Genomic DNA, 21,724 nt, shown 5'->3' with positions numbered 1-21,724 from the left:
TAAGAGAGCAAGAGAATTGGAAGTGTAAGAAGTACCACTGCTCTGGTCGGAGACTGGCAGAGGACCAGAGAGACAATGGGAGAATCAAAGTGAAATCTCATTCTTCCACACTGGAAGGAAGAAACTAAAACTGAATTTGGTTGACATCATCTGATGTTGCCGAGGTGGGCTGGTTTGCTCTCAAAGCCCAGAAAGTTCAACTTTGCTGTCTGAGCATGCACGGGCCTTCCAGTGCTAGTGTCCCTGCAGACAAGTCTCTTCAGTCTTTTTCCAAACTATATAAACATCCCAGGGAAGAGGGTGGGATTATGTGGCCGTCTCAGTTGACAAGCATAACAAATTGTCACACAAGGTGGGACTCCCCAGCTGAGGATTGCTCTGAACTAGTTTCAATTTTCAACCCATCTTGTATCATGTGGGAAGTTTGGTATGGTTACTTACATTTTTTTTTTTTAGCATTATTTTTATGTGAATCCTTATCCAGACAGTAATATTTTGTAAAAGTATGTATGGCTGACCATGTGGCAGCTTTGCAGATATCCTGGATTGCTGCCGAATTGTAATGAGCCATCGATGTGGCCATTGCTCTGACTAGATGCACTTTTAGAGTGTGGTACTTCTAAACCCATGGTTGTACAGCAACGAGAGATAGCTTGTGTCAACCATCTAGATAACATCTGGTTTTTTTGACAGCTGAGCCTTTTTTAGCTGTGTCATCAGATATGAAAAGCTGAGTTGATTTCCTGAGTGATTGAATCCTGTCCAAGTAGAAGAAAAGGGTTCGTCTGCAGTCTAGGGTAAGCAATATCTGCCCCATTGTTGTGGTATGTGGCTTATTTAGGTGGAGTTGTGATACTGCTTTAGGAAGAAAATTCTGGTGAGTTCTGAAGAGTACTTTGTTTTTGAATATCTGGATATAGGATGTATACATTACTAAGACCTGTAACTCACTTACTCTTCTGGCTCCTGTGACTGCTGTTAGAAATAGTTTCCCATGCCAGGAACTTCATTTCCAAAGTAGCCATTGGCTTGCATGGTGGCTTCAAAAACTGCATCATCAAAGCATTTAAGTCCCATTGAGGTACTGGCTTCTTTAGTGGAGGTTTAAGGTTGTACAGAGTCCATGAGGTAAAGCAACTATTGGAGTACGTTAAAGTTGGACAAAAGAAGTTTGTTCTCCTTGATGTGCACACCAGTTAGAGAACTTTCTCCATTTTAAATTATAGGATTTTTTGTAGGTGGTTTTCTGAACGCTAGCAGAATCTAATTTACTCTTTGTAGCAAATGATATAGCTCGATTATGTTGCTTTCAGTGTCCATGCTGTCAATGCCAAAAACTGGAGACTGGAATGCAGGACTGTTCCCTTGTATTGCATTACCAGGTTCAGAATTATTACTAACCTTACAGGTGCATCTGTCACCAGGGCTTAATTTGTGGACAAAAAGGAAGTGGAACTATGGAGTGGAGGGATGGAGAAAGGGAGGCATAGTGGAAGGGAGTGGGGCAGGGGCTGGATGTGAGCTCTCTCCTACACACACACACAACTCACACGCATATATATGCAAACACATATTGTATATATGTGTTAATGCCAGTCAATCAGCAGCATCAGCGGGACTGACTGGCATTCACCTCATGTCTCTTCATCTCTTCCCATCCTCTCTCATGACCTTTCAATTTTTCCAGGAAATTGCACAAAAATCCAGGCCATTTGGGTTGAGCAGCTCTAGCACTCTCTGCTCTGCTTTCTTTGGGGCCACCACAGACCCCCATCCCACAGCAGCTGAAGAAGGGGATCTGGCAGTGCTTGAAGAAGAAACCGTGTGTATGTGTGTGTGTGTGGGGGGGGGGGGGGTCTGTGTGCATGTATGTGTGTGTGTCCATGTGAGAGTGTATTTGTTTGTGTGTGTCTATCTGTGTGTGCGAGCCTGACAGACAGGGCTTTGCAGACAGAGCATATTATCTTTGCACAGTGCACCTGCCGGCCACAGACAGAAATGACATTGTGACCAACACACGTCTATTATACATACATACACATCTACATAGCAGCAGGCTATGACCCAGGGATCAAATCCCGCTATTGCTCCTTGTGACCTTGGGAAGTCACTTTACCCTCCATTGCCTCAGGTACAAAATTAGATTGTAATCCCGGTAGAGATAGGGATAGGACAGTACCTGAACGTAATCTGCTTTGAGGTACACTTTGAAGTGCTGAAAAGCAGAACATAAAAAAATGTAAATTAAAAAATAAATAAATATAAAAATAAAAAATAAAAAAATAAAATTATATATATATATATATATATATACACATATATATACACACACACATATACCTAGTTGCCTGCATAAGGTGTATCTGACAGTTTTTCATGGATATAATTTCTGAGGCCTGATGCTTATAGCCATGCTAATTTTTTCACTGTGACAGCTCTTACAGATACCCTTGTAGAGGTACTGAGTCAGAAATCGATCTTATGATGTTTAGCACAATCTTTGGTATATGCCATAATTTCACTGAAGGACTGTTCTTCGACTAGCAACTTCTTTGATTATTCCTGAGGTTTCCTAAGGTTATTATAAAGATATTGGATTATTTATATCCAAAGCGCATCAATTCTAACTTGTAAGGTTAGCACCTTGATACGCTCTTTTTCCAAACCACATCAAGAGTTCTTGGATCTTTACCTGGTGATGAATTCAAATGAGAACTTGCTTGCTTGGCTTTTTTCATTGTGAATTCCACGGTAATGGAGTCATGAGGGAGTTGCATGCTCTCATGTCCTGGACATTTTTTGTATCCTATATTTTACATCAATACTTTTCAACATCAGTGGTCCAGTGAGAGGTTCTTCCAGAGTTTAGTTTATACTTTCATTGAATTATTTTGGAGGTTGGATGAATCTTAGAAGAGTACGCAGAGGAAGCAAGTGACTTACAAGGAATCTTAAGCTGAATGGTATTGTTACCGACATTTTCTATAGAAAATTTTCGGTATGCGGAGTCTTCCAGTGGAGGTAAACTCTGGGTTATTCCAGTGTCAAATCCAATGGTGGACTTGGTGATGGCACATCTGATTGCATTAATATTGAATCATATGAACTACATGAATCTTCAGATATGGTCTCAATAAATTAAGCCATTTCTGATTTGTGCTTCTCTTCTTATATTTTCCTCTCTCTTTTCAAAACAAGATGGAAGTTTTTATTGTAAATGGTCTCGCAACTTCTCTAGTATGGGTTGAGTGGCAGACTTTTGTTGTTCGGCTACTTGTGTCATGTATAAGTTTACAAAGTTTGCCCATAATTTCTGTATAAAGGCATGAATCCTGTACCAGATGTTGTAGTAAAATGTTTGGAATTAAATTTTGTGTTGATTCCATCTGAGGCTCCAATGTAAGAGGTGAAGACATAATACTTTAAGGTTCTGTAGGTTTCCTCTTTTTTGTACGCTTTCTTCAATGAGATCTAAGGAAGAACTCAGTGATGAAGAATTACCTTGCTGTGTGCAAGCACGCTGGCGCCAAGGCTTTGCGCCTCTGAGTGCTCCGCAGTACATTCTTCCTGCGCTGGTAATTCTTGGTGCCAATGCTTCAGTGCTGGTGAATCTCGGCACCCATGCGTTGCATCAACAGTACTGCACTGTGGTTTTCAATGCTGGTGCCTCTGCACTATGCCTCTTCGGTGTTAATAGTTCTTGGCTCCCACTCTTCAACACTGACGTTTCAACTCTTTGCCTCTTAGAGACAGAGGAGTTTCAGTTTTGGTGCTTCGGCATCGTTGTCTGTACCGCCGCTGCTGTCTTTCGAATGTCTTTCAATTTATTCTGATTCGATGTACTTGGGTGCTCATATTTGAATCAGAATTCCCAGTAAATTAGTGTCCTCGGGGACAGAGGCCACAATTAGCAGAATCATGATCCAGTCTGAGGCATTTCAAACAAAGGGAATGTAAATCCAGTATGGACAGTTTATGTCCACAATGTTTATGTTTTTTTGAATTGGCTTTTCCCTTTTTACTCCAAAGTCATTCTGAAATTTCATGGGGAGGCTGAGCAAATGAAAACAGACTGAAGAGACTCGCACACAGGGATCCTAGTGTGGGAAGGACCACACATATCCAGAAAGCAAAGTTTCTGAGCTTTGAGAGAAAATTGACCTGACGCAACACTGTCAGAAGACATCACTCATCTTGTGTGGTGGTTTGCTGAGCTTCTCCATGGAGAATACCTTTAAATAAGGTTTACAATGTTTATCTTGGCAGCACACAAATTACAGGGGTATAAAAAAGAATGGACAAAAGTCATCAGATGAAGGTTTGCAAAGAGAGATTCTCATTAACTTAATATTAGTTGTCAGCGTTTTCTAACAGTCACTGCCAGTACACAAACTATACACATCTATGCCAGGGAAAATAAAGTAATCCACCACACTAGTGCTAACTAAGCTCACAAGCCCATCTGCTCAGGCTACAAAACGAGATGCAGAGATCAAAAGTATGGCCAAGTTCCCACACGCAGCACTGGTGTCATTTGCACCATTTGTATGGAACACCATCAGGCTGGTGTGTGTATCACTTCCAACTCTGGCCACTTCTAGTGGTTTTTTATAACGTAAAAGTCAAACAACTAAAAAATTGTACATTTGATCTCTTCTTATTCTGAAGTAGGAGGGTGAGAACTTGTGAGCTCTTTATTGTGTAACAGAGCATGGCCTGATTTCAAGCTCCTTAATAACATTACTAGCCTACTGTCAGCTAGTAGGGGATGGGAGCTTTTGGAAGGCAGGGATCGGAGGGGAAATCAGCATCACTTTTTAGCTCTTCATTCTTGCCACCAGATTAAATTTTGCAAGTAAATAATCTGCCATGAGGGCAGCAAATCACTCTTGCGTTTTGCATTAGCCATAATTACCTTGGTATATGCCAGTTTGGTAAAGGCTCGTTTAGCCTCTGTGGGCTCAAGGAATTCCACGATGGCCGTGATTCCACCTTCTGGGAGCAACACCCGCCCAAGGTCGCCGTGTCTGCCAAACACTTCCTCCAGTTCCGTCGTCTTGGTGCCAGCGGGAAGGTTTTTCACCAGAATCACAGTCTTACTCCGCTCCCCAGTGGCCTGGGAAGGGCAAAGGAATGGGTAGGGGAGGGGGGGGGAGTTAAGAAATACATCACATCACCAGCTGCATTCACCAGGGCAAAGGCTGGCTAAAAATGCCAATGTTCTAGTGCAGATAAATACACCAAACTGGCAGTTTTATTTCCAGAAAAAATGCTTCACTCAAAACTATTGCAAAGTACTGATGAAGTCTGGAAACCCAGGTGCACCCGTGGCTGGAATATGATCAAAACGGTCCCAGTTCCCCTCCACTGTTGCCTAAGCAGTATGCTTGGTCAGCTTTACAGTCTTCTGACAGCTGTCAGAAGATTCACACCCCCCCCCCCCCAACGTTCTGCTACCCTCCAGTCCAAATATTTAAAGATGAATTTTAAAAGCCTGACGCATGCCGAAATTAGGGGATGTGCGAATATGTCAGGCTCACGCGCCGAGCAGATTTTAAAATCTGCCTGCATACGCGCGCAAATGCTGCTGCGTGCACATCTGGGGACTTCTCTAAAAGGGGCCGGGTATGGATTTGGTCTGGGCGGGGCATGGGTGGCTCAAAACTTTAACCTTAAACTTGCACTTAAATACTTTCGTGTTCCGACATGCCAAAGGTCCCCCTGCCGCGTAACTTTACACTTCCTATGGATGGCGTGTAAGCGATTAAACAAAGAAAATTAGGCAGATCAGTGGGGTTTGGAAGACCTCTCTCTCAACTGGGCAAACTGGGAACAAACTGGTTTTTGTGGCAACGGCATTGGTGCACACCCCTTTTAAAATCTTGCCACTTACGCAGTAGTAGCAGCATTTGCGTGCACGGGCGCGTGTCCACTTATTTTGGGCGCACTTGTGCACGCAGCCAGGATATTTTATACAATGAACACGTATGTTATAAAATAGCTGCGTCCCTGGGCACGGGCCAATGAACACGCACACATGTGCACCCACATGCCAGTTTTAAAATTCACCTTTTATTGTGGCATTTATGTAAGGCTCTACACACCAAGGCATTGTACAAGAAACTGCATACAGATAACAAGTTTCTATCCCAAAGAGCATCATTATAACCTTTCATGAACTTCAAACCTTTTCTGCTGGAAATGAAACAGAACAACTAGGGGTCATGAAATGAAACTTCAGGGGGAACGACTCAACCATTGCCAGGAAATATTTCTTCATGGAGAGGGTGGTGGATGCCTGGAATGCCCTTCAAGAAATCAAAGGGGCATGGGATAAACACCGTGGGTCCTTAAAGACTAGAGGTCAGAAATGAAGCCAAGGGAGCATTGGGGGTAACCTACTCAGTGCGACAGTTACTACCCTTAGCAGAAGCACGGAGATTACTACTCTCAGCCAATAAGCTCGATACTTTTGGCGCAACTGCAACATCAATCTTTCTGATGACAGGGTGGAAAAAAGGGGGACTGGATTCAGATGGCATCCAACATGGGCCCCAACGTTTACGGTCTACGGGGCTGATATGCAGACATGAGGGAAAAAGCAAAGGACTGCTTCTGTGGTGAAGTCCAAAAGCAAAGCAAGTCAAGCAGTATTGCCTGAATTTTCAAGAAGGCTTCTCACCCGGCAAAAACGTTGCTAGCAGTAATTCTTTTATGGGTTTGACTGTTGCCTTCACACGCAATCCAAAAGATTTCTGTATTTATTTCCTAGGAATTCTTTCAAAATTTTGAATTTTAATGTCTTAGGTTTCCTCTGATCTACTGCCTGCCATGGTTTTTCCCCTTTCTGCCTAATACAGGGTGCAGTAATCATTGGATCTCTCTCCTAATGCCTGGTTAACACTAACAAGGTACAAGGTTGGAAGAAGAGACCAGGGAGTGACATAAGGTACTATTTCTTCACAGATAAAAGTGATAGATGCATAGAACTGTCTGCCTGTGGAGGCAGCGGAGGCAAAAAATAGTAACAGAATTCAAGAAACTCTGGAATAATCGCAGAGGATCCTTAGCTGTAGGGGAGTGAAGGATAAAGCCTACGGTAGGATAATTGCAGAGGATCCTTAGCTGTAAAGGAATGAGGGTAAAGCCAGGAATTAACACAGAGGATTCCTAGCTGCGGGAAAACACGAGATCAAGTAGGGTCTGCATTATTGCAGTAGGCAAGAAAAATTGGCAGCTGAGATGAGCCTGGGAGTCACCGGACGTTGTTCTCTTAATAGGGGAATTTTCAAAGATGTTACACATGTAAATGTAACATACTATTGTAGCAATTTTCAAAAGCCATTTACCCCCGTTCAGTCATTTAACATGGATAAAACATTGACAATTCAATGGCATATATTATAGCAATTTTCAAAGTCCCACATACACGGGATGAAATGCATTTTCATGTGTAAAACCCAGTTTACTATGGTGGAATCGATTGCTGGTTTGCACAGTTCTAGTACTTGCATCAATAGACCGATGCATACAGCACACCACTGAGACTTAAATCCTGCCATGACCCTATTCAGCACTTTCAATTTAGACCACTATTTACATCTTGCAGAATTGAATCTTAATTTTTCTACTGATAAAGCCGCTGAAGCAGCCTTGTGCGAAACTCGGCCAGAGTTGAGCTCTTTTATCAAGAGATATAAATTATCTTAATCTAAGGCAACTGGTCTGTCTTCTTTTCATATTTGCCATCTGACTTGACAGATCACCTTCCGGTCTGTTTTGTGGGACCCTCTTTTCTTCATTTCCATCCTCTAGCCTTTAGGATCCCTTGGGATGAGGGGGACGAGGAGAGATGTGAGGGGAACCTATCTCTCCTCCAGGGAGGCCGACCTTCTGCATCCCTATGGTCCTCCAACCCCTCAGGATCATTCCACGAGGGAGCCAACACCTTAATCTAATCGCCTCCAGGATCCTCTTTGGTGGGACCTATGGGAACAACACAGGGGGCAAAATCTACAGGACTCTTCCCCCCCTCTGTCGTCAGGCTTTCCTCTGATTTCCTGAAGGCACAGAAGGCCTATTGCAGGAACCGGAAGTACTCCGGGGAAGTACTTTCCAGGTCTCCCAACAGTGAGGCCAGCAACAGGCCGTTCAGCAAGCACGCAGGAACTAAAGGGGGAGCAGTTTGCCATTCCCATCTGCGAGGAGGAAAAATCCCACTGGCACCCCTCACCCCAGAGCTGACTTGGAGACCTCATCAGCAAGCCTCCTGGGAATTGCAGAGCCCTGCCACGGCCTTCGGCTGATGCTGTCAGCCCAACCACTCTCTCTCTCTCTTTTTTTATCTCAAAAACATTTTGTGTTAAGCGATCAATAAATTTTAATAAATGAAATAGTGGCAAAAGAGGAGGGGGGAGGGGAAATGAGAGAGAGAGACAGTCACAGCCCAAAAATCTTCCTCTCAGGAAAAACCTCTCAGCCCCTTGCTTCTTTATTATTTTCTTTTCCCCCCCAAGGGCTAAGTTTCCCCATGGATCTCAGTCAAAGCCCCCTCTGATACTGGGAGCCACTAAAATGGGCTTGCAATGCTGGCTGTAATCAGTGGCCTGGCCCCGGGTCTGACCCTGGGATCCAATGTTGCCCTGCTGCACCTCCTAGTCCTCCCATCCACTAGAGGCAGAAAATACTGGATTCCTGCTACACTGCACCACCCCTGAGTAGTGATGATGTCATGTACTGAAATCAGTGTTGTCTGCCTCCATCTGCTGTAGGGGGAAACAACCCACTTGTGCAGGACTGGACTGGTGTAGCAGAATGTTAGGAATTATTAGGAAGGGAATGGTTAATAAAACGGAAAATGTCATAATGACTCTGTATTGCTCCATGGTGAGACCGCACCTTGAATACTGTGTATAATTCTGGTCGCCACATCTCAAAAAAGATATAGTTGCGATGGAGAAGGTACAGAGAAGGGCAACCAAAATAATAAAGGGGATGGAACAGCTCCCCTATGAGGAAAGGCTGAAGAGATTAGGGCTGTTCAGCTTGGAGAAGAGACGGCTGAGGGGGGTTAAGATAGAGGTCTTTAAGATCATGAGAGGTCTTGAACGAGTAGATGTGAATCGGTTATTTACACTTTTGAATAATAGAAGGACTAGGGGGCACTCCATGAAGTTAGCAAGTAACACGTTTAAGACTAATCGGAGAAAATTCTTTTTCACTCAACGCACAATAAAGCTCTGGAATTTGTTGCCAGAGGATGTGGTTAGTGCAGTTAGTGTAGCTGGGTTCAAAAAAGGTTTGGATAAGTTCTTGGAGGAGAAGTCCATTTACAGCTATTAACCAAGTTTACTTAGGGAATAGCCACTGCTATTAATTGCATCAGTAGCATGGGATCGTCTTAGTGTTTGTGTAATTGCCAGGTTCTTGTGGCCTGGTTTGGCCTCTGTTGGAAACAGGATGCTGGGCTTGATGGATCCTTGGTCTGACCCAGCATGGCAATTTCTTATGTTCTTATGTAGGATGAGATAGAAATAAAAGAAATTTCAAGTTATTTGTAAATTCTATTTGCTATGGCATACCCCTAAAAATCATAACCAAGGTGGCTGCCCCATCCTCAACTCCCCTGGCGATGTCTCACCTGACTGAAGGAATCCAGACTGACGGCATTATCGAGCAGGAATTGACGGACATCTTGTACAAGCTGCGTCTCTCCCAGAGCGACTCTCACGGCCATGCTGCCTTTTTCCTCCTGCAGGGAAAAAGAACAGAGCCATGAACCAAATATCCAAAGCAGGCTAGTCCCAGGGCTCTGGCAGTGGCTCCTTACAGCAGACAGACAGGCAGATGCCAACTGCAGACATGCATCAGAAATGCCAACCAGATAGGACCCATTTCAAAAATGTGCATAAGTTGGCCAACATTGCTCACAAACATGAACACATGGCTATTCAATTAAACCTTGCTACTATTAAAAATGTGATTTTACCCTACAGATTAATGTGTATTGTGTTACATATTCTATTTAAAACATATGTAATGCTTATACAGCTATTGAGCTTCCTGACTGGCTACAGCAGTAGTCTTTAAAGACCTAAAAAGAAAGGGGAATTACCAAAGCATGTGGTCAAATTAACTACCATAGCAGGGTTTAAATTAGGTTTGGACAAGTTCCTAGAGGAAAAGTCCATAAAATATTAGCCAGATAGACTTGGGAAAGCCATGGCTTATCCCTAGAAGTTAGAAACAAGAAATAGATTTACTTTTTGGGATCTGCTCAGTACTTGTAACCTGGACTGGTCATTATTGGAGATAGGAAGCTGGGCTCAATGGACCTTGGTAGGACCCAGAATGACAGTTTGTATTTCCTTGGCCCATGTTCTAATTGGCTAAATACATCCTAGAACCATTTTATTTTTAATTAAATTAAGAATACAGGTTACAATTAATACTGAACTTGGCCACCCAGCTAATCCATGGGTTAATCTCTGACACTAAGTATCTTCATTATATAACCTGGATCTCTTGACAGCCAAGGTTGTAAAAGAGAATGGAGTTAAGGGAGAAGGAGCACCCCCTGCTTGCACTTTCAGAACTTGGTCCAAGGAATATCCAGGCTCCCAGTGGGAACATACATAGGAGACTGGATGCTGGTCATAGTTCTTCCAGAAAATCCAAACTCCTACACTCCTGCCTTCCAATCTTGGCCGAAGAATTTGCTCATCTTGAAGCTTTACCAGACTAATCTGAAATCCACTCACAGATGTGCTCCACCTGACCCATGGTAGGTCAGAGGCTACTTCTGTAAATCCTTACACTGTCTGTACAATGACTGTCAGCCATATTAGCTGCTGCTAGGTCTTGCAGGGGTGGTTCTCAATCCCAGACCAAATCTAACTCACTTAGCAGTGTACCTGAGGACTACTAGATTCCTTCAGCTTGTTCAAATCAGCTAATGGCATTACACTGACCACCGTCACCTAGGCTGCCTTCTCTTGAGCCAGAGGCTAGGATTTCTGGAGACAGCTTTCTCTGGCCCTCGGTCTAGACCTGGACTGCGGCTTTTTTCTTTTCAATAAAGAAAAGCTTTCTCTGTCAGCTGCTTTGGTGTTAGGCTATCTGCCTAAACACAGATCGTCCTGGGGAGAAGATAGCGCAGAGAAGGGAGGACAGAAAACAGAGGAGGCAGAAGAACACAGGGAGGGCTGAGCCCAAGGTTTCCTTACCCTACCAGGCCACATCCACTGCCAAGCAGAGGGAGAAGGTTACCAGCCTTCATCTTGCTATTGTCTGGATGGTTTGGGACACTCAACTGAAGGAGGGAGAGCTTGCTTTCACCTCAGGAAGTCCGCAGGGCACCTGCCCTATCCTGACAGGCCTACGTCCATAAGAAAGCATGCACGTCCACTATCTGCTGGAGACGGAGAATACTAGCAGGCTGGGCAGGGCTATATAGGAGTGACATCAGCGAGTCAGTGATCTCCATCTCCATGTGCTGGTTGGAGTACATAACTCACTTGTGTGGACTGGCCTGCCTGCACAAGGAGGAAACTTGCTTTTTCCTGTCAATAAGCAGGGCTGAATTAGCTTTTACATATGGAGAGTCACAAGCTGAGGACTGCAGCGGAGAGTTTAATGAATAAGCAACCTGGACCCCACAGTGGAGAGCAGACTACTGGGTGAACAGGTTATACAAAACTGCTTGCCTGAATTTACTGTCATTCGAGATTGTCCAGACAATAATGGGATACAAAGATGTGGACTGACACCCATGTTGCAGCTTTGCAGATATTTTCAAATGGAATGGCTCATATAAGAGAAACTAAAGCAGCCATGGCTCTAAATTGATGAACCTTGATGGGGTCTGTAATTTGTAGGCCTGCTAGTCTATAGCAGTGGAAAATGCAGTTTGCTAGCCAGTTGGCAACGTAGTTTTGGCTACTGTTATTCCCAGTCTATTGGGTTCATAGGAAATGAACAATTGAGAAGCCTGACGACGTGGCTGAGTTCTTCTCTTGAAAAAAGTCAAGGCCCTTTTACAGTCTAAGGTATGGAGGGCTCTCTCACCTTCATGTGCGTATGGCCTCAGGAACAATGTAGCTAACATGATGGCTTGAATAATATGAAAAGTCAATACTACCTTTGGTAGAAACTTTGGGTGGGTGCAGAGTACCACCTTATTGTGGAAGAATTGCATATAAGGCAGATAATGAGCTAAAGCCTGAAGCTCACTGACACTTCTGGCTGGCATTACTGCTACCAGGAATATTACTTTCCACGTTAGAGATGAGAAAAGCCAACTCCAATGGAGAACTCTGTTCCCTTGGCTGATTGATGCTGGGGATGCCTAAAGAGAGGGAGTTTCAGTCACTGGATAAGAGTGACATCTAGTGGCCAGACCTAGGACCCACAATTGTAGAGTTCCAAAATGAGCTCTTTATTTAAAATTTATGAATTGCTTACACATAAGCACTAAGCGACGTACAGATAATCATAAAAGCATGGATATCATAACAACAACAACAAAAAGAAAACATACAACATAACACTTTATACACTCTATAGATCTTGCTCCATCAGTCACTGAAAGATTTCAGAAGATATTAATAACAACCCTGTCTGAGTAGAAAAGTTTTAAGCAGGGTCTTAAACGTATTCATGCTGTTTGTCAGACGCAGAGCCTCCGGAAGAGAGTTCCAAAACAATAGAGGCTGCAATCGAGAAAGCACAATCTCTTTGGTAACAAGCCAAGCATACTGCATAGATGGTACATCCAAAAGTCCTCTCTGTAATGGCTTTAGTCAGCGTGAGAGACAATAGACATACAACACATTGCACCCCATTCAGTAATGGGTAATAACCAACGGAGATCAATCAGGACTGGTGAACTATCATCCCTACATTTACTTCCTGAAATGAATCAAGCAGCTGAGTTGAGCAATAACTGCAATGGCTTTAGTGTCACTGCCGGAAGGCCAACATAGAGGGAATTAAAGTAGTTGATCAAAGGCAGGATAGAAGCCTCTACAACAGTCCGAAAGTCAGTTTTGTCAAGGAGACAAAATTCGCAACTTGTAAAAGCCAGATTTTATAACCATTTTCACTTCAGGATGAAATGAAAGAAAAAGGATCTATTAACACACCTACATTTTTTATGCTAGAGCATAAAGGGAATGCGGTATCCTCTATTGTGATAGAAGTATGCTGAATTTTGGTATGCAGTCTCTGGATTAGTACAAACTGCATTATTGCAAAGTTCAAGGCCAATTTAATAAAAAAATAAATAAATAAGCCATTTCTGAATTGCTCTGGTGCAAGGACACCTGCCAAGGACTTTCACTGCAATGACTAGACTAAGTAAGTTGGGAGAAGATATAAAACAGCAGAAAAAATCTCCGGATAGCTGAAAATCAAAATTCACGGTGTTGGATCACAATCCTCGTTCCGACTGAGCTGGAAACTCAAAGGAGGATGAGAAGAAAGAGGAAACCGACAGGCCAAAAACAATATTTTTGTTCCTGCATTGTTTGTTGCTACTGATTTAATCAAAGCAGCAAAAAAAAAATAATAAATTAAATAAATAAATAAATATAGCTATCGCCAGATGTAACTTTATTGCTTACAAAAACAAGACAGAGAACAGCTCTCATCGTACTCACGTGATCCAGTACTTGGCTTTTGGTTGTGCTGTACTTCTGTGCTATCGCATCTGCAACAGCATTTGTCCCCATGAACAGTGTGTTCCAGTTATGAGAGCTGAAGGAGGAAAAAAACACGAGTTGGCACAAGAAAGCGCTGATCTTGGGACACTGTAGGGTGATGAAAACACAGCCTTGGCAGTAAAATCTGTACTAGTCAGAACATTTTCTGCTCAGATGAATTGACACTTGTTGCCCATTTTGTCCTGGATTTTCTCCTTGTGCTTTCTAGTTCTCATCTTGCAGATTGCCTGTATCTTCTTCTCTTTTAACCCATGTGATCCCTTCCTGTGTTCCGGCCCATCTGTCACATGGGCTCCAGATGATGAGGACAGGAGGAAGATCTTGGCATTTTCTGTCTGTGCTACACCTCAACTAGCCACCACGAAAGCAGTGCTCTTAGCTCTCCCTCCCTTGGGGACAGTGAGCACGCTCCCAAGGGTAAAAAGCAGCTATTTGACTGGCACCTGTAACATATTATAAAATTAATGCCTCCACTGGTTTTCGGCATCCACTTTCCAACTTAAAGGCAGAACCACGGAACTATAGGGAGAGTAATTTTGTAATATTGTGGATAACTTTTGCTGCCATTATGTGCAAAAAATTACATCATTCTCCAACGGGAAGCTATGTGTGTACATTGCCTTCGAAAATTATCCCACTGAAAGTGCCCGCACAAGTTATACTTGCTATTTGGTGTACACACATTTATCTTGAAAATGTATGCACGTGCTTTTCAAAATCGAAAAGGTGTGCACATAAACGCTAACCCTGCCCCCCACCCTGCTCAGTACGGGTAAAATATGAATAATACAACATTTCACATATACTTTTACCCACACAAATCCCAGGAATTTTTTTTTTTTTTACAAGCCATTTACATGCAAATAGCTTTCAAAATTAACACCCCCGCCTATGTCACACAATCCAGTCTTCCCCTCTCCAAAACCCCTCTTCTGCCCATACCTGCTGCTTTTCGCTTTGTCCTTGGCTGCCTTCTGTTTCTTGAAGTCAGAGCATCCTGCCACATCAGAGTCCTTCTCCCCCTCTTCCTTCTTTACTGTGGAGGGCAATAAATGAAGCATTCTGCCCTGAAGGGGATGAGAAAGGATCAAACTTATTAGCAGCTGTATGGCACCAAGGTCTTCAGCAAGTAACAGCTCAATTACCCCAAAGGGCCCACAGCCTCCTGGGGCAGGAGGAGGGATTCTGTGGAGCAGCGAGGGCACCAAGACCTTCAGAAACGTTTCTCCATCTGAAGGAAGAGCGAGCGAGGCCGTGCAGTCCTTTGGACATTTACCAATACTGGAAAGCTGGCATCGATGCCCAGAACAGGCTAAACTGCAGGAAAGTGAGGGCATGCATGCCAGCCTGAAGGTCATCAGCTGTTTCCATGATAGAAGAAAGCAGCCCTGAACACCGAGGACGCCTAGGATCCAGGTTAACAATGCTTTCATACAGAATCCCTTCTACTCCTGTATTAATTAAATTAACCTGGCTTCAATTCCCGATTTATTCGCAGTAGAAACTACTTCAAATTTATGTGAGGAATGGTTTCCATTTGTGGTCGCACTTTGACTGAATTAGACTCCAAAACACTATTCTCATACACATAATCTAGGATTAATCATTTCTGGAATGAATAATCACAGAATGATCTACATCCCTGGTGGCTATTCCAGGATTAATGTGAAATTCGCATTATAATAACCTTCTAGTGTGAATATAAGAATTCACTACCATATTTATTTATGTAGCGGTATATGTGAAAATATCACTCACAATTTGCTGACATACAGCTAAACTTTGCCTCATTCTAGTTATGAATGATGGGAACAGACTTGCTCAATGCTGTTTTCAGTTCTCTACCTTACCCCACTTCCAGAAATTAACTCCTGGACAGATTTAGCCTTCCATCCAATTCAAGCATTCAGACAGCTTCCTGGTGACCAACAGCACAGTCAGATGCAATAAATCTGTGCATCATTAGCATCCTGACAGACAACTATGTCATCCAATGAGCTCTGCAGAAGATGCTGAAGACAACAATTTTGTGCCTTTCAGCACTGGAAAGGAAGAATCTTATCAATGATGACAGTTCACCCAACACCAATAAATCATTCATCCTGCTTTGGAATGAGCAGACCTGTCCAAGAGTGAGCTCATCTTCCCATGCAATGTTTGGCTGGTTGACATCTTTATTAAAAATAGGGACACTTCAGTCCCTTATGGGACCCTGAGCAGTGTCCCCACAATGTTAGTAACAGAGCTTAACAGATATTGCATTTTTTTTTATTAAAGACATTTTAAGAGACTTCAAGCTGCTTTTATTTCCAAATAATTTTCGATTATTTGTCCAGACGTCTTTATTTGCGATTTTAGACTATTGTAACTCTTTGTACAGGAAATTTGGTTCTTACCTGTTAATTTTCATTCCTGTAATACCACAGATCAGTCCAGACAAGTGGGTTATGTAGCAGTGCCTCAAAGATTTGTTCTCTGTCTCCATCTGCTGGTAGGGATGCAAAACCCACTTGTCTGGACTGATCTGGGTATGTACAGGAACTGGCGATTCTATCTTCCTCAATCAAACCCTTGCAACTGCTACAAAATGCAGCAGCAAGGTTGATTACTGGGCATAAGAAGAGTGAACACATTTCACCAGCCCTTTAAAGACTTGCACTGGCTACCTGTTCATGCAAAAGTCAAGTATAAGGTAACAATGTTGACGCATAAGCTATTGTCAGTTGAGTCGCCACCTTGGGTGAATGCAACGTTGCAGGTTCATAACCTGGTTAGAACTTTGCACTCCTCAAATTCACATAAGGCCCTTCTGGATGTTCCCTCAATGAAAGTAGCCAGGTTACCTGAGACCAGAGACTGTGCATTTTCAATTGCTGCACTCACTTTTTTGCCTCACAAGCAGAGAAAAGTGGAGTGATTCTGTAACTGCCAATTTGATATTGCTATGTTTTATATTTATAGATTTAGTACTGCTAATTTGATATTATTAATGTTTTATTGAGTATGTTTTGTTGTGAGCCGCTTCGGGCCTTGGTGTAGGCAGCATATATATAAATAAATACACACACACCATTTAGGACCTTGCACTATGGATCCTCTGTTATGCAGGGGTCCAGGGCAGCTGCTCCTTTTGCCCTTAAGAAAAAGTAGCCATGACTACCAAGTCATCAAACAACACCAAAGTGGATATAAACCATACCAGGGACCCACCAGGGAGGAGTGTCAATGATTAAACATGCAGAATCAAAAGGCATACAAACCTATCATGGAATTTTGGAATGAATTGTGTGGTTGAAGGGGAAAGAACGCAAAGTGCACAGTTTCTTCAGAGACTCCCTGACAGACGCAGCAACTTGATATTTGCATGCCAACTGCAATACTGTATTTTTTTTTCCATGTAGACATATTTCTCCCAAGACTGTTTTGATTACTTTACAACCTGCTCATGTACATTTCTCTTGCTGCACTGAGACATCTTATCAGCCTCCAAGCCAACTCTTACAGATTTCACTAAATGTTATGGTTGTTTCACAGCACACTGTCACACATCACTCTACTCCAGCCAACTCGCATGACAGTTCCTTGAAATGTTGCCGCATAAGAGGGAACAATAACTTTTAAATGAATAGTTATTTTGCCTGTAATTTGGAGATCAGTACCAGACTTCTGGGTTCCCAGATACTCCTTGATTCTTTGCTGTCACCCATCAAACAACAGTTCATGGAACATATGAGTTTGATGTTTGCCATGGATTTTCAGTGCTGAGAAGAGTTTCTGGTATGCACCAACCTTAACACTATGTTCTTGTCATTCTCCTTCTCTTGCTGTGTTTAAATCTCATCTAAAAAACACCTTTTTGAAACCACTTTTAAATCTTATGCCTGATTGTCTGCTTTTAGTCTTGTTAACTTTTTCTTTTCTTTGGAATCATTGTCTTAGTTTATGAAATACCATACGTCTCTTGTCCTGTATGTTTGTCTTATCAGATTGTAAGCACTATTGAGTAGGGACTGTCTTTTTGTATGTTTCTACAGCACTGGATATGTCAATATTAAGAAGTCGTAGGAGTAGGAGTAGTAGGAGTAGGAGTACTTTAGGGAGCTAGGAGGAGGGAGGTGCACATAGCCAAAACTGGAAAATTCCTGGGCACCACCCAGCTACCACCTCTCCAGCAGGCCTGGGGCCAACAGAAGAAGCATCTTCCATCTCTCTAGCAGGCCCAGGACCGATGGGAGGCGTGGCTACTGAGCACTGGGACTGCTCCCTTCCCCTGCAAAAGAAAGGCTGCAGGGAGGAGGGGCAAGAGAAAAAATATATTTATTAGACAAAACCAAAATAAATCTAAAAATGACAAATAAAGCAAATAAGAGCTAAACAAAAAAGAAAAAAATCTGAAAAACAGGCAAAAACAAACAGTAAAAAAGCCACAAAACCTAAAAAAGCAAAAAGAAAACAGCAATGAGAAATTATTTCTTGCCCCGATTCTTAAAGTTTTTGACTGGTTCCCAAATTTTCTAAATATTTTCCACCCCTTCATAGCGTTCTAGTTTAGCATTATACACTTCTGCAGAGCATTCTGACACAGCGTTTAAGTTACAGATACTGACATTTATGGGATTGTCAGTGATGAGGTAACAAAAAAAACTGCTCTGGGAAATCCCGACAGAATCTCTGTGCTCGAGGAGTTTATCTTTACCTGAAACACCTGTCCGTCCACCTCAGCAAAGGCTTTCACCGCATGCTCCGGTATCATGAATGTCACAAAGGCAAAGCCCTTCGGTCTCTTGGTCAGACCATCGATGGGGAAATGGATCTCCGAGAGTGGGCCTGGAAAAGACAAATGATTTCCCATAAGTACATGCGCTACAGTAACACACGGCCTACAAGGCAATGGGAAGAAGCAGCAAGTACTGTGCAGGGAGACAAGATGTTGAAAAGGATGTCAGAACCCTACACAAGGACAGTCTTCATTGTGGTGGGGGAGAGTAAGCTCCTGGTTACCCTCTCCTGACCTTTGGCCATGTGCTCGTAGCACTAGACTGCACCACTCTTCCTGCGATGGGCCTGCAGATACCAGTAGCGTAAGCATTATCTGCTTAAGTTCTGTCCTGTTTTTCAGTAAGGCTAGAAATAAACTATAGAGGTAAATCTTTTCTTGGACTTTAATTCTGTGGGTGAGAGAAAAAAGCATTTCCTGTCCAAAATGAATCTTATGAGAGGAATGGTAGACTATTCAGGGTTCTGAAAATGCACTTGCTTACTACCTGTGAATTAAGTGAGTGCTGAAAGCAGGCAGAGTGAAACCAAAGAATCCCCGTGGTGGCTCAGATGAGGAAGCCAGTGATGTTGGGCCGCAGGGCACACCTGAAGCAGCACAGCAGAGTCAGCCATGGGGGGGATCATGATCCCCTCTGCCACTGAGTAAATAAAGATAGTGTGACACAGGGAAATACCTCAACTGGGGCTGGGAAGATGGAAGAGGAATCTCTGACCCCGCAATTGGGACTGTTGGGGAGGGGGGGGGGATGGGCTTGAAGTGAGTGGGAGAGGAGGAAGATGCATCTTCCATCTCAACTGGGGTCTGGGAAGGCAGCAACGGGGCCACAGGGAGGAGCACCCACAGCGGCAGAGTTAGGGCAGGGGGAAAGGATAGGCACAAAGCAGTGACTTTCAACACCAGGCACCTAATTCAGGGCCTGATTTCCTAAGGCTTTTCTCACAGTAGTCTGAGTCTATGTGAAAAAAAAAAAAAGCTTAGGAAACCAGACCTTTAGGAACCCAAATCTACACAAGTGAATTGCAGGCCTAAATTTAGGGGAATTTTCAGCTGAAAAATTAGGTACCTAAATTTAGACAGCAAGCAGTTTCTGAAGTTTGCCCCTTCCCACACCCCAATGTGATTTTCTGCTGCTTTTTCTAAAATGTTATCTCAAATTCGCATATCCTTTGTGAATGTACCCAATAAATCTACTCAGATATCCATCCCCAGTCTTAGTTTTTCCCAGTTCCAATGGACCACTTATATTTGGTGATCTGGAAATCTTTCTGTGTTTAATAAACATTCACAAGCAGTTGCTTTACAATGTATGTTGCTGTTGCCTTTTCAAGTTTGTATGTCACCTCACTCATGTGAGCTCACATTTTTCTTTGTTCGTGTATTTTAAATCAGTTTATTGAAATTTTCATTGCACACAATAAATATTACTTTGACATATTTTGAAAATAAAAATACAAAAAAACAAAACTTATGGAAAAGATAGGGGGGGAAATCAACTGACTGCAAGAATAATTATATTAGGTTTATGACTTCAATTTATAATTTGCCAATCCGCTCCAAGGCTCCAGGTGTACTTATGAATAAGTTGTCAATAAGCCCTACAAGATAATTCGCACAGATATGTTGTGTCTGCCCAGAAAAGCTTAGGGTCTAACTCTGAACACGGCAAGGTTAAAAGACAGGCTCAGGGAAATCAGGTAAGGCCTGAAGGGTCTGAGTTCTGTACTCTGCCACTCAGCGGGGTGGCCCATACCCCTGCTAGCTGCAAGATACTTTAACCCAGCTCTCATTACAACTTATTTCCGCTCATTTCGTGTCCTACCGTATTTGGAGAATATTTTCTCAAGGTCGTCCTCAGAGCAGGTATAGGACAGGTTTCTCACAAAGAGCCTCCCTGACTCGGCAAGATCCTCCGTTTCCTCGCCGGCCTTCTTCTCTCTCCCTTGCCAGGGCCTGGTTTCACTCTTTTGGGGGGGGTTTGTCACAGGCACATGCTCATCCCGAAACACCTCAATATAGCGTCCACCTGTGGCAGACAGGACAGAAGTTTAGAGCTTCAGCCGATCAAGGCTTCTCGGGCAGACTGGAAGGCTGAGGGGGGGGGGGGGGGGTGTCTGACACAAGAATAATGAAAACAACTGCAAAAGGTGTTCCTAGCTCCTGCCTGCTCAGTGATCTACTGGCACCAAGCCATATTCTACCCTCTTCCCAAAAAGCCATTCTTATGGACTGACGTTAAAGCCTGAACAGCGCTGGCCATTAAACAGGATGATGAGTTAGCAGATAATGATCTCCAGGCTCATTTTTCCAGCCTGCTGCTGTATCTCAGACCCTGCATGATCTGCTCCTCTTGATTCTCTATGCTTGTTCTATGGTGTTTCCCCTTCCACCTCCACTAGACAACTATCATATGCACATATCACACAGATTGCCTTCCATCAAACCTGAATCTGCCCTTCTTGATGCACTAACTTACATCATATTATGCCCCTTTTGTTCAGTCGCTTTCTTTCTACCAATGTTTCCCAGTTTTCACCCTAGTTTGTGTCTTGAACAGTTGTGGATGCTGTGTGTCCAAAGCTCCCCCCCCCCAAAAGTCAGTGCAGGCAGAATAGCCTGCTGCATTCAAATCCCTCCCTCAAGTATTGAAAATAATGTTTCAAAACTCTTCCCAATGGCAGCCACGCTCTCCTACAGGAGCCGAGAGGAGCCCTATAGGCTCAGTTTTGCTGACCTCATCGTTATGAGCTCAGAGAAGCCGTGGAGGCTCAGTTCTGATGACATCAGCTCCACGTGCCTGAGAAGCCACTGCTTAAGTGAAAGCTTTCCTGGCACATGGAGATGCAGGTTGTGTAGAACTGAAGCTGCACGGCTCCTCTTGACTCCTGTAGGAGTTTGTGGCTGCCATTGGGAGAAGAGTTGGACCGCTGGTTTAGCCCCAGAAAATGGCTGGAACTGAAGCATCGGCCAGAGCATGGCTTCATAGTCACCCACCCAATCACAGATGAGCAGTAGCCCCCCCCCCCCCCCCCCCCCCACCAGAAGAAGTTTCTGGCAGGTTCCCTGCCTCTTGGGCTCAGTAGAGACTCAGAAGTGCAGTGAGGGGCTGCACTGCAGAGCATGGGAGAATGAGCATACTGCCACAAATGGAGGCAGGAAGAGCCTGGAATCACCACACCCAGTAAGTATGATGTTTACATAGAAACATAGACATGACGGCAGAAAA

The 21,724-nt window shown here is 43.4% G+C and overlaps 1 protein-coding gene across 4 annotated transcripts in view; it reads right to left on the bottom strand.

Moving 5' to 3' along the window:
* Nucleotides 1–21,724, bottom strand: part of RBM19 (RNA binding motif protein 19) — a 223,749-nt gene that overhangs the window by 160,602 nt on the left and 41,423 nt on the right. For all 4 annotated transcript variants that reach the window (XM_029619798.1, XM_029619799.1, XM_029619800.1 and 1 more), the window contains exons 11-16: nucleotides 20,321–20,524; nucleotides 18,418–18,548; nucleotides 14,664–14,788; nucleotides 13,659–13,755; nucleotides 9,641–9,751; nucleotides 4,916–5,116 (exon numbers count right to left, since the gene is read on the bottom strand). In XM_029619798.1, coding sequence (XP_029475658.1) covers nucleotides 4,916–5,116; nucleotides 9,641–9,751; nucleotides 13,659–13,755; nucleotides 14,664–14,788; nucleotides 18,418–18,548; nucleotides 20,321–20,524 — 869 coding nt within the window. The remainder of the gene's footprint in view (nucleotides 1–4,915; nucleotides 5,117–9,640; nucleotides 9,752–13,658; nucleotides 13,756–14,663; nucleotides 14,789–18,417; nucleotides 18,549–20,320; nucleotides 20,525–21,724) is intronic.

This window comes from Rhinatrema bivittatum, chromosome 11, assembly GCF_901001135.1.
Source record: "Rhinatrema bivittatum chromosome 11, aRhiBiv1.1, whole genome shotgun sequence".
Classification (NCBI taxonomy): domain Eukaryota; kingdom Metazoa; phylum Chordata; class Amphibia; order Gymnophiona; family Rhinatrematidae; genus Rhinatrema; species Rhinatrema bivittatum.
This window is presented reverse-complemented; position numbering and strand designations above follow the sequence as displayed.